This window comes from Heterodontus francisci, chromosome 4 (assembly GCF_036365525.1).
Source record: "Heterodontus francisci isolate sHetFra1 chromosome 4, sHetFra1.hap1, whole genome shotgun sequence".
In the NCBI taxonomy this organism is placed as follows: domain Eukaryota; kingdom Metazoa; phylum Chordata; class Chondrichthyes; order Heterodontiformes; family Heterodontidae; genus Heterodontus; species Heterodontus francisci.
This window is the reverse complement of record NC_090374.1, coordinates 168,538,616-168,552,706: the sequence shown is the minus strand read 5'-3', so window position 1 is coordinate 168,552,706 and position 14,091 is coordinate 168,538,616. Positions and strand designations below refer to the sequence as shown.

Genomic DNA, 14,091 nt, shown 5'->3' with positions numbered 1-14,091 from the left:
ATCCTGACCCAGGCAAAGTTGAAGATGTAAGGCACATGTCTACCCCACAAGACAAGGAAGATCTACAAATATGTCTTGGATTTTTCAACTTCTTGGCACCATACATTCCAAATTTTTCTGATAAAGCATCATCATTGAGAGAACTCTTAAAGAAAGACGTTCCATTTGTACAGCAGGAGGACCATCAGTATATGTTTGAGTCTCCCAAACAAGCATTGTCAGCAGAAACCTGTGCCCTGCAGTACTATGATCCAAGGAAGAAGACAATCCTGGAAGTCGCCGCTTCACAAAAAGGGCTAGGAGCGTGAATCCTGCAGGATGGCAAACCAATTGCATTTGGATCCAAATGTTTATCCTCAGCACAATCCAACTACTCAAACATACAGCGTGAAACACTTGCTCTGGTGTTTGGGATCACAAGGTTCCACACCTACCTGTTCGATAAGCAGTTCCCTGTGGAAACCAACCACAAGCCACTAGAGATGATCTGGCGCAAACCATTGACAAGCACACCACCTCGACTACAGCAGCTCTTAGTGAAAGTACAGGGGTACGGCTTCAACGTCTGCTACAAATCAGGTACCAAAATGGTCACCTCGGATATGCTGAGCAGATTGCCAAACCCGAACAACAATGTAGAAGTTCCACTAGATCTACAAGCAGACAGCATGGACATTGAGATGGGAGATGTGCTCAAAATCACAAATGTGACAAAACTACAAACAGAAACAGCCAATGACCCACAACTGAAGGTACTGTGGAGAGTCGTCATAGAAGGTTGGCCTGATATGGTAAAAGAAGTGCCAGAAACCCTCAGATGCTTTTGGCCTTAAAGAGATGAACTTGGTATCTCGAGAGGTGTCACCTTCAAAGGAAAACGAGTGATTGTGCCCAAAGCTGTCCGGCAAGACATCTTGTCACAACTTCACCAAGGCCATATGGGCATAGAGCAAATGAGACGACTGGCACGAGACACTGTTTATTGGCCACGGATCAACACTGACATTGAAAAGTTAATGAGGATGTACGAGACATGCTAGAGCCACCAGCCACAACAACGTAAAGAACCTCTACACCCTCTCGAGATTCCGTCAGTCCCTTGGTCCAAAATGGCCATTGTTCTATTTTCCGTTAATGGAGATGACTTTATCTTAGTCACTGATTATTTCTCCAAATTTCCAATGATCAGACAGGTACAAGACGCTTCAAGCGCAGTCATTGCAGACACTTTGGGAGCACCAAATACACTGAATATGGCACTCAAAGAAATTATTTCGGACAATAGGCCACAGTATACGGGCAGACCTTTCAGGGATATGTGTGCCAAATGCGTTGTAAACCATGTGACGTCCTCACCACATAACCTTAGATCGAATGATCTTGCCAAGTGAATGGTTTGCACAGTTAAATCACTTAGCCTGAAGTGTAGGGCAACGAAACAAGATTTTTGTGTTGCCATGTTATACCTCAGAGCTACACCTGTGGATATAGGCTTGCCGTCACCAGCAGAGGTCATGTTTGGCAGACAAATGCGGACGATTCTGCCAAGCCATCATCTGTCCAAATTCTCCAAGGTGCAGGAGACACTGCTTGAAAAACAAAGGAGTATGAAGATGGTGCATGACCGACATACAGGAGCGGAACTAACTCAGCTACGCGTATGACAAAAGGTCAGGTTCATACACCCCGCAATGAGCGCATGGTTACCCACATAAGTATGTAAAGTATGCAGTGAGCCTAGGTCCTACGAGGTTACAACATCTAATGAAGCAGTGTTGTGGAGGAACTGAAGTCAATTAAGAGAAGTGTGCAATACTCCAATTGTGCACAGCAGACTCAAAAGAACATATTCCAATGATGAGGGTTTAACAGAGCAACAAAAGGACAACAACCAACACGCAGACAACATGTCTGCAAACCAAAAACAGCCAACGGCGAAATCCATATCCCCAGAAGGTTATACCAGAACAAGATCTGGAAGAGTTGTCAAACTGCCGTAACGATATATGGACTCTTAAGCTTCTGCACTCGTAAATCTCACAATTTATATCCTCATACTTGTAAATTTTATAATCTTTATCCCTATAGAACTAATTTTGAGGTTATCCAATTTTATGTGTTTTTATAGCGTTTGAGACTTATCTTTGGAAAGAAAGGGGATGTTGTATGATCACTTCAAGAGTGATGCCCCTTTAAGAACTCAGTATGCTAATGAGCTAAGTACCAGGACATAGTCATGTGGCAAGAAGCCATAGTTACTCTGCAACTGTTACACCCTAGACAAAGGTGATGTACATAATTTGCTCTGTATTGTATATACTGGTTTAGCTGTTAATAATCCTGCTCGAGATCTTCAAGGCGTTGGAATCCACGTACCTCATTGTGTTGCTTAACATCAGACAAAGAACACATGACACTCTACCCTCAAAATTCAATGGCATTACCATCACTGAATCTCCCATCATCAACGTCCTGGGGGTTACCATACACCAGAAATTTAACTGGACCAGGCACGCAAAAGCTGTGACTACCAGCAGGTCAGAGACTGAGAATTCTGCAGCATGGGGTGGCACAGTGGCGCAGTGGTTAGCACCGCAGCCTCACAGCTCCAGTGACCCGGGTTCAATTCTGGGTACTGCCTGTGTGGAGTTTGCAAGTTCTCCCTGTGTCTGCGTGGGTTTTCTCCGGGTGCTCCGGTTTCCTCCCACAAGCCAAAAGACTTGCAGGTTGGTAGGTAAATTGGCCATTAAAAATTGCCCCTGGTATAGGTAGGTGGTAGGGCAATATAGAGACAGGTGGGGATGTGGTAGGGATATGGGATTAGTGTAGGATTAGTATAAATGGGTGGTTGATGGTTGGCACAGACTCGGTGGGCCGAAGGGCCTGTTTCAGTGCTGTATCTCTAAAAAAACTAAGTAACTCACCTCCTGACTCCCCAGAGCCTTTCCACCATTTGCAAGGCACAAGTTAGGAGTATGATTGGATACTCCCCATTTGCCTGGATGACGTCAGCTCCAACAACACTTGAAGCTTGATATCATCCAAGACAAAACAGCCCACTCCCATCCACCACCTCAAGCATTCACTATCTCCACCACTGATGCACAGTGGCAGCAGTATGTACTATTTACAAGATGCACTGCAGCAACTCGACAAGACTTCTTTAACAGCATCTCCCAAACCTGTGATCTCTACCACCTAGAAGGACAAGGGCAGAAGGTGCATGGGAACACCGCTGCCTACAACTTCCCCTCCAAGTCACACGCCATCCTGACTTGGAACTATATAGCTGTTACGCCATCATTACTGGGTCAAAATCCCTACCTAACAGCACTGTGGGTGTACTGACACCACATGGACTGCAGTGGTTCAAGAAGGCAGCTCACCACCACCTTCTCAAGTGCAATTAAGGGTGACAATAAATGCTGGCCCTGTTATTGTTACCCACATCCCGTGGATGAATAAAAAAGGTACTTTTTTTCTTCATTTTTGTGCATGTTCTAAGAGAATCGTCTTTTGCAGTCAAATACTGTGTTTATGGGTTAATTTTCTGCCAGTTGCCTGTCATTCCAGTACTTAGAATATGACTGAAGATGGGATAGAGACTACCCGACAATTGCCTATTATAAATAGAACAATTGGTACCTCAGAGTTAAGTTACTCGCATTCCCTGCCCCTAGAGTATTTCTTTTTCATTCTACAATCAAAGTAGTATGTTTTATTTTATTTTCCACTCTTACTGTTTTTGAATGGTGTCCAGGTCTGGTTTGTTGGAAAGAAGGAATGTGACATTGGTCTAAAGACATTTGTCAGCCTGAAAAATACTCTGATCACAGGACCAGTTGTGAGGCTGTTTTGAAGTGGTTTATTAGGGTCTTTCCTAGCACTTGTTTGATATTTTAAACAACTAAAGCCATCCATTGCAGATCATTTTTCAATCACCTAATCTGAGTTGGAGGCATATAAAATGAAGTTTATGCTTTGCTTTTCATTAAGTATGCCTTTTATGTTGATTGGCCCACAATATGACACCTAGGAATTGCAACGTCACATAAGTTGTTTGATGTATAGGCATAACAGATATACTTACTGTTTATACCCTTAGTAGCTTTCCTCTTTACTTCGCCCTGAAAATCGTACGCTAAAATATATTTCTCTGGTAATCACAGTGTCCTCAACTGAATAGAAAGTCCAAGCTAGCCAATTGAAATGATCAGAACCATGACAGCAAATTATTTGCTTTTCTCATTGCTTTAAGAACATATAAGGAAGCTTAAATCCTACCACTTTAGCAGCATGCTGCTGATGATAGTAGATGATAGTTATCCAGAGTACAGACCTGATGTTATAATGGACTTGTTATTTTCATCTCACTTGTGCTTTTTTTTTAAGTTAAATTATCCCACTGGATAAATGTGGCAACCAACTGCGACCCAAACATGTCTTCATTGTTTACAACACTTGCATGAGAAAATGGCAAAGTAGCCTCACAAAGGAGCTTTAGCTGATTTTTTTTTAGGGTATCCTAAAATAACTCAAATGATCTTTCTAAATTCACTTTTCTTTTAAGTTAAGCTACTGCAAGAATTTAGAAAAAATAGGTTGTCACCAACAGACATAGCATGTGATGAATTCTTCCACTATGTCCCATCTGACTCAGCTGGTTTGCACCATTTGTGGTACTTTATCATATGAGCTTGACATATTCTGTGTTTAAGGAGTTGATATGTGAGCAATTTAACTATAAGTTTTGTGTCCTAATAGGAGATAATATGAGAAAATGAGCTTCTGCAATCACTGTGGCTAATGGAAGTAAACTGCAGTGTAAATATTCAGAATGGCAAAGAACATGAGACTGAGTAAATATTCTTTAACCTTCCAGTGAAAGTAGCATCTGTGACCTGCTGAAACATCAGTATGATATGCCCTCTCATAAAGCCACACACAGCTTAGCAATGCTACACAGAAATATGTGCATTTAACCAAATCACTTGCAGGTCCTTCTCTGCCTTTGTGGAAGAAAATATCAACATTAAAATTAAAATTTCTCAGCACCAATACAGTATAAATAAACTCAGTGGGCATAGTGATGCTACCATTTTGTTCCATGCCAGTCAAGGATGAAAATCCCTTTCCTTTAGTTCCAGTGAAGAATCATAGAAATTTACAGCACAGAAGGAGGCCATTCAGCCCATCATGCCTATGCCAGATGAAAAACAGCTATCCAGCCAATCTCACTTTCTAACTCTTGGTCCTTATTGTGTGGGTTATGGCACTTCAAGTGCATATCCAAGTATTTTTTAAATTAGATGAGGGTTTCTACCTCTACCAGCCTTCCAGACAGTGAGTTCCAGACCCTAGCATCCTCTCCTTGTAGAATACTTTAACCAGGACATAAATATCTGTTAGTTTGGAGAACTGGATCGTGCAAAATAGTTTCACCAAGAAAAGAATTGATGCCACCAGCAGTCAAAAACAGGATAAATGATAGTGTTATGCGAAGCACTGTGTAAATAACCCACCTTCCTCCCCACAATCAACACCTGAGTACCAGCCAACCCCCAGTGAGCAGTGACGGTGATGCTGGCTCTCCACCCCCACCATCCACATTCCACCCAGTGGGTGTGACACTGGCTCCTCTCCACTCCCCCACCCACCTAGTGAGTGACTCCAAGGAACAAGAATCAGAAGCAGCTCATGCCTCTTCCAGCCTATCACCCAAAAATAACCCACCCTCACTTTGAACCAAACATCTACTCTCTAATGTTTTTGTCCTACATGAGAAAAAATGCACCCTTGCCACTCCCCCCACCCCACAGAGACAGAATTGTACCCAGTACCCCTCCTCCTACCCTGCCTCCCTCATCTTACTTCTCTCCTATCTCCTTTTCCCCATTTCCTTCTCTACTCGCCTCTCCATTACCCTGTTTCGCTCCCCTTCTTGTGAATTTGTAGAAATGTCTTTTTTAGGAACGTACTCCAGAATAAATGATCAATCCCATCTATGAGGCTCTTAGTGTGTTTTATACTTGAGATCTATACAGTATGTGTAAAGTGCCACATTGGCTACTACATAGAAATTAAATCTTCTCAAATAAAATATATTTTATATTTGAAAATACATTGATGAGATTATCTAAATTCTCACCAGGTGGCCATAGAGAAGATATGTTGGAATGACAAGTCTCCTTGTGAATTTACTGCATTTTTTATGTTCTGTGGTCAGTACCCTCAGTCCCAACAGCATCCCACCATCCAGTCGGATTATCAAGGCAACTTTTTTTTTGCATTAAAAGCAAATCAAAGATGTTTTCCTCAGGGCATTTCACTTTCAAGCGTTGCATAATTTTCATGATCAATTAAAAGCAAACCAGAATAATATGATAGCATTCTTACCTCTATTGTACTGCTTAGCCAGTCAATGATAATTGCAAACAGTGTCAAGAATATAAATATAAATAGCACAACTTATGTGGAAAAAAATCTTGTTAACACATTATTTTCAGGAACAAAGAACAAATTACTGTAATGTGGATGTGCCCTGGAGACAGCAGTAGCATACTTTATTGATCTGGCAGCTAAGGATGAATAGCACTTGAAAGATGAAGTGATATTGCAAATCACGTCATTAAGAAGATGATTAAACCAGGAATAGTTCAATAAGATATGTACAGCATGCCCAGCAGAAAGTGGACTTATTTTCATTCACTTTTCTATGTTATGTTTTGGACTCTGTGATACAGACCATGTCAAGGTGATGTTATAATTTGTCATTGTACTAATGCCATTTACTAGGAACTGATGAATGTTATTTGTGAACTGATATAGGGAGAGTGAGCAGGTATACAGCAATCGTGGTCATGTTAATGATGAGTGTGAGACTTAATGAAGTTCCTTTCTGCATCTATAAGTCGTTAGCAGGAGTGACTGTTGTGAAGGGTAATAGAAATGGAATGTAACCCCAAGACAGAATGTCACATAGAATTAGTCATAGTTTCGTCTATAACTTGGAACTGCTGCTTCCTGATGTTATTTACTTAAGACTATTGCCCTCTGGAGGTGATTTGAGAAATAGAATTTTGACTCGATATCTTCACTTCTAGTTTAATAATGTTCTATTTATGTAAGTGACTTTTAACTTTATTTCAAAGTTTATGGATTTTTTCTTTATTTTGTAGAGTTGAAAAGCTATTTTCTTTGCACTACAGAGTGATAAGAAGAGGAAAGCTTAGGAAGGTTGCAGGGGTGATTTAATTGAGGTTTTGAAATGATGAAAAGATTTGATAGGGTAGATACAGAGAAGCTGTTATCCCTGGTGAGAGAATCCAGAACAAGGGGACACAATCTTAAAATTAGAACAAGGCCATTTAGGAATGAAATCAGGAAGCACTTTTTCCACACAAAGAGCAATGGCTACCTGACATTCTGTCCTCCAAAAGGCTGTGGATTCTGGGAGTCAGTTGATATTTTCAAACTGAGATCAACTTTTTAAATTAAGTTTAGGCATCACAGGCTATGGAGCAAAGACAAGAAAATGGAGTTGAGATGAAGATCGGCCATGATCTGATTGAATGACGGAACAAGCTCGAGTGGCTGAATGGCTGCCTCCTGTTCCTGTATTGCTATCTTGTCAGAAACTAAACCTCTTTTCTTATTTTGAACTTCCGTATGTGTGTTTGTGTATTATACTTGCATATATCTACAGTTTTATTATATCAATTACAAATTGCTCATCTAATAATTCATATCATTTTGTCAATTTAGCTTCAGTTCAAAAACTTAATAAATAAAGTTTATTTTTCCCATTTGAGTGTTGAATGAGATTACAACAGTAGGGAATGGATTTGGGTTTCCTCCACTAGGTTAGTGTTATCCCAGTTTCTCATTGTTTTTCTCTTCTATTATGATCTCACCAGACCTTGTTGCTGTGCTAGTTATAGTTAAAGAATTGTTCAGGAAAATAGGATAAATCACCTTCCAGAAAGAGAGAACTTAAAGTAATCAAGGCTTGTAGAGTTCCACAGAATATGAAGTTCTGTCTACACTTAGTGAATAAATAGGAAATATGCTTGAACCCACATGGTGCACAGGTTTGACTATGGTAAGCTCCACACACACGCCTTCAGTTTGTGTCTACTATGGTTTCAACATGAGTGATCTGATAGGAATGGAGACTTTGATAATTTATATATAAGGAAATACTTTGCTGTTTGAAAAGATGCAGCCCGTCTTTAACCACATGAGATCAATTCCTTCAGATATCTGGAGATACATCACTCCAGGCAAACAAAAAAGCACCAATCTTGAGCTAGAAGCAATTCCGATTTTACAAAAGCAGTGTTCATTTTGTAATTATAGATCACCCTTCATAGTTCACATGAAAGACGCATGAGTTAAATTCAAATTTAAAGTCTGGTAAAGTTGCTAATGAGAAGTAGAGTAGTAGAGCACTGAGGCAGCCTACTGTTCTTGAGCTTTAATACACTAATATACACAGCTACATATTGACATTATTAACCAATTAAATAATATTAAAAATCTTAAACTTTTTCTGTTATAAATTCTAATGCTCATATTTATAATGGAATCTTCCTATGTAAACATGTCATGCTGTAATTACATTCCACTGCCAGTACTGGCACTGTTGCACTTCAGTATTGCCTCTCCCAGCATCTCAGCCTACACTGCAGAGAAATTCCACTGGTCCAGCCCACTCTACTCCAGTGCCTCCCAAATTGCTATAAAGTTTTGCTATTTAACTGTAAATAATGTAAAATCTAGTATTGCCAAAATTAGGAGAGAGAATATGACTATGAAACGGGATCTGAATTAACTCTACAATCCTTTTTTTAAAAACCTACCTTTTGTTGGAGGCCACTGGAGAATGGTCACTGGGGAAAGCCCAATGCCTGCCTTGCTTATCGTCGACCAATTTAGCAAAGGGGTCCTGAAACAGGTGTTAAACCCCTCATTTATATATGTAAGGTGCCTAATGCCTGTTTTAGGCAGCTTCCAGGAACACCTGAAAGGTGGCCTGGCCCAATTTTAGGTCCAACATTTTTCAGGCGTCATTGGGGCTCAGGACATTGGTCCCAAAATTTGTCTTCATAGTCCATAAAACAGGATGCGCTTTCTATGAAAGGTGTCACGTTTTGTTAAATGGAAAGCTTTGAGATCCTTCTCTGAGGTGAAGAAGTTTGAACTACTAGAGGATTGTTAGAAGACATCTTGTTCAACTCTAGTAAGATTATTCACTGATGTAGGAAAGTGCGGTGTGTTCTTTACTTTGTAACATTATGCAGAGACAAGCTGTACTGATTGAATTAAATAAATATGATCATAACATTTGCTTTATATGTTCACTCACTGTTAAATAAAGCAATTTAGTGACTCGGTGTTGAGTCACACCCGAGTCCGAGAAGGTATCAGCAGCAGACCCAAATGTGAGTAATGGAGCTTCCATTAGTTATTGGGGAACAGAATTCAAATTTGTCCTAATATATTTTTTACATGCTAGTAAAATTAATGTGGGATGATTTTGTGGCTCTATTATTTCATTTGATTAAATTTTAGTAGAATTCTTGGAAGTGTTGGAAGGCTCATGCAATTGAGACCATTTTTTAAAAAGTAATTAGATAAAGCATTTAGATATCTTGCAAAGGGATATTGTTGCAGCATTTAAAATGTACTAAAAGCTGACCATAGAAATGAAGTATGCTTCAGTGGCTGGCTACCATCTTTAATAACTGACTCACTGCAAACACATGGGAACTGAAATCCCTAGGGAAGTTTGTAAAGGATGACGTGGTTGGATAGATTTAAGTAATTATGATCCAGGCTGGCTGATTTGGAGACAGAAAATGCAATTCTTTTGGTCTGCATTTTGTTTTTCCTGATATACAGGGTGTTAGCAGTGTTGATGGCAGTCGTAGTACATAAAGTGTCCATGCCTTGTGCTTCAGTCATTGTTTGATTATTATCCTGAGACAGGCTGTTGCATTAGATTGAATTAAATGGTTTGCAAATGTACTGCTTCATTGCATTCTCTTTATTTTTGCAGCTTCCTTGTGGCTCACGTTTAATAGAAACAGTGCTGGAAAAGATGGCAGAAAAAGAGAAACTAGCCAAAGAATATGTCTTGCTCACAAAAGAAGTAAGCTGACAGCTTTATGCCATTCCATCCGTGGCTGATTGGTTACAAACAGAACCGAATCCCAGTGTGTCATTAAAACTTACAAAGGCTTTGTAATATTCTACACTATCTCATCATGTGATTATATAAAATAAACAGAAAAGAATTTGAAACGTTTTTCATTAGACTGCGTATTTTTTCTAATAAAATGCAGAAACCCATAATATAGTAAACTATATAATAATCAATCATTTATACCCCAAATCACTGCTGAAATAATTTTTCACATTTGGCATCAATAATAAATATTCAATACTTTGAGTAAATTTTTTTGTTAAGCTTTAAACATTTATTGTTTCATTCGTTGCTGCTCGAAGTTTAGCAAAGACCTAAAGAAACTAAATTATTCAATAAATGTGACTTAATTATTTGTGAATACTGTGTTTATTTATAAATCAAATTAAGCTGTGGTTGACAAATATTTTACCATGAATTTTAATTACACTTAAAATTTATGCAGTGTCTTCATGTACATTTTACAAGGAATGTTTTAAGATTTTATTGATATATATTATTTTGTTACTCATTTTGCTGTAAGAAAACATGAGTTTAATACGCTTTGCAGTATTTAATAAAGTTTTAAATTAAATGTTTTCCATCCTTTCTAATCCCTTCTTTCATGCAAAAGCTTTAAATTGTGTAAAAGTGCTAAAAACCTTGTTTAACTGCAAATACTAATTTGCACAGATGTGAAATCGTTACCTATGTTGCATTCTTCCATGAATTAATAATTGGGAAGGAAAGCTTCCTTGCCACATGCAGTTGCACGTGTGTGTATTCCCCTGCGATGGGACACGAAAACATCAACATGAAACCTCCACCTCTCCATCCTCACAGATAGAAATCACTGATTTGATGTGAACTTCCACTTTTTAGGCTATTATTCTCACTGTAGAAACCCTTGAAAAAGTTACACTTGTTTAATGAGGTGTTTTTGATGGTGTACTAACTTTCACAATAATTGCTGAACAACTAACTTCACATGCCTGAAAAACTAATTTTAGATTTGTGGAATATCAAATTTCTCCATGATAAAAATTCCATCGATTCTTTATAAAAGTCAATGTTATTTATGATATTTCAGCTTCTACCTTAATCCTTTGTGTATGCCCCAATCTTTATTTCACTTTCTGCAAAATTATAAAATGTGAATGCTAAACTCCACTTGTTATTTTCTGGTTTGTTGTCTGAGAGAACTCTTCAGTGTGATTGGCTGCTTAGCCTGCTTGATGACATCACTGTTGCTGAGCGTCACAGATCCCCCTGTAGCAGAAGTTGGAATTAAATTAACAACAGGAAAGATGAAATCCTCGCCACAGAGCTTGCTAAATCATGTCGTCACTTCACCTCTGACGGAAAAATCTAAGCCATAGCCTTACAAAATATGAACAAGGAACTAACTATCATCAGAAATGCATAAGAAGAACATGCATTAATACAGCCCCTTTAACTTTTAAGAAACATCCCAAGTGTTTAGCAAATGGAAATATACAAGGAAATGCACATCAGCCTGTGACTCAGTGGGTAGCATTCTCAACTCTGAGTCAGAAGGTTATGAGTTCAAGTCCTACTCCAGAGGCTTGAACCCAAAACCTAGGGCTGACACTCCAGCGCCAGTACTGAGGGAGTGCTGCACTGATGGAGATCCAACAGTAGTACTTCATAAAGAGCATTGAGATGGCCTGAGAGGCGAGTCTTTCCTTTTTCTTTCTTCCCGTTGATAGAATTAGGAGTGTAACCGAAAGCCTGGTTAAAAGGGTGGGGGTGGGGGGGGGGGGTTTAAGATGGCTTTTAAAGGAGGAGAAAGAAGTGGAGGGGGAGGGAGGTTTAGATAGTGAGTTACAGGCAGCAGAATTGGTGATTGAAGGCTGTACTGATAATGGTGGCGGAAGGGGAAGATTTGGATGCACCAAAGGCCAGTCATAGAACGGAAGTTAGTGGGGGACACAAAGATGGAAGAGGTTACAGCGGTGGAGCGGAGCAAGGCCATGGAGGAGTTTGAAGATGTGGATGAGGTGTTTAAATTTAGGGAACAGGGAACCGGCACTGGTCAACAGCCAGTGATGGTGGGTGAGCAAAAATTGATATGGAACACAATAAGAGAGGCTGCATTAGCGTGAGCTGGAGGCTGGCAGGCCTGGAAGGTGGAGATTGGAATTATTGGGATAGATTTTGATTATCAGGTGGTTCTGAGGGAAGGACGGATGGGGGGGGAAGGGCAGCGGCTCATGTTATTTTAGTGTAGTTCTCTGGACCGCCAGCTGAAACTGAATGAAGTGCTGGCATAAACAGGGCGGTGAGTCATTTTCAGGCCGCTTCTACCCCGTTTACACCTGGTAGTTCCAGTTAAAATAACACATTGGGCCCGATGTTAACTTTGTAAGCGAATGGTTTTGAGTGAGTTAAAATTGTGTCCATTGCATCTGGAGCTTACAAAAGCATTGATGAGGGTTTCAGGGGCAGATGTGAGGTGGAGCAGAACTAGACAATGCTACACACAAACAATTAGACACAGACTAGCATGTGGCATTTGAAGCTTAGGGTAGGGTCAATCCTTGTTTATTGTAGTGTTCAATAGTGCAGGGAAGGGGATAGAATCAGCAGCAAGCGAGTGGCATTTCCGATGGATAATGTATTTTGATCTTCCCAGCACTGAGTTGGAGGAAGTTGTGGCACATTCATTACTTCAACTCAGGCAGTCTGACAGCATAAAGGTAGTGGTGCAGTGAGAGAGACGGTGAAAATCATCAGTGTATATCCAGAAGTTTTCTTCATTCTGGAGTTGAGAAAGAGAAGGAGGTCAAAGTTAGAACCTTATGGAAGACTTTAGACAATAATGTGAAAGAGGGAACAGAAACCACTCGAGGTCTTACTATGTTTAGGCAGCCAGGAGTGGAGTAATGCCATAAGCACTGTTTCCTTGAAGCTGGAGAGTGAAGGAAAGGCATTGGTGAAGAGTAACGTGGGTCACACATCCAAACACCACAGAGAATTCAAAGGAACAATGAAGGATAACATGCAGTTGCAGATGTAGGAGTTTTGATGACAGTTCTGTTGAAAGATCATCAATCGACCTGAAACATTAACTCTGTTTCTCTCTCCACAGATGCTGCCAGACCTGCTGAGCGTTTCTAGAATTTTCTGTTTATATTTCATTTATGGAAGGTATTAGTGACATTGGCCGGGCCCACAGTGTTGTGAGTGGAGCAGTATCAGGACTGGAGGTATTTACAAGAGATGGGTACAGACAGACCTGACAGGTGATGGTGTGTTCAAGAAATGGCATTCTTCCCACATCCCTTTCCTGTCCTGTCTGGTTTTTAATATTTACTCCACTGTGTAATTGAAAATAACCCATTCTCAGGGCAGTTTTTCTGTGTTGATGCTGCTCACCTGGTATAAAGGTAACCAGCTGATTCAAAATGTTTCCTTCCTTTTAGTACTTCTGTAAAGCAGGCAATCAGTAAATTTAACATCTCAGGATTAATTTTATTTAGTTATTTCCAACTCATTCTCGAGTTTTGGATCTTTCTTGTCTAGTTCAGTAGCAGAAAAGCAGATGATTTGTACCCAGTTTTTTCAGCATCAGGAACAATTCTCTGTAACTCCTAACCAGAGAGACAGTATTACACCTCACTAGCAATTGTTATCCCTTTCTCTTTCCCTGGAGTGAGATGTAGAGTGTTTAGTCCTGTCTGGGTTTGTATGCCCTGATAAATATTGGGATTTTGAAAGTTCAGAATTCAGGGCCTCTGCACAGAATTCTAAATTAAAATTTTAAGTTCACGTACTCTATCTCAGTCAATAAGTTAGCTTTTTCATTATCATTGACCTCCATTATCATTTTTTTTAAATGCATATGGTAAAGACTTGTAAAACAGTGATATGATTTAACAAAA

General features: G+C 39.7%; 1 protein-coding gene across 4 annotated transcripts in view; it reads left to right on the top strand.

Moving 5' to 3' along the window:
• The window catches only part of cntln (centlein, centrosomal protein), a 474,184-nt gene extending 463,763 nt beyond the window's left edge, over positions 1-10,421 (top strand). For all 4 annotated transcript variants that reach the window (XM_068030497.1, XM_068030494.1, XM_068030495.1 and 1 more), the window contains one exon: positions 10,061-10,421. In XM_068030497.1, coding sequence (XP_067886598.1) covers positions 10,061-10,162 — 102 coding nt within the window. In that variant the 3' untranslated portion in view covers positions 10,163-10,421. The remainder of the gene's footprint in view (positions 1-10,060) is intronic.
• The last annotated feature ends 3,670 nt before the right edge of the window (positions 10,422-14,091 follow it).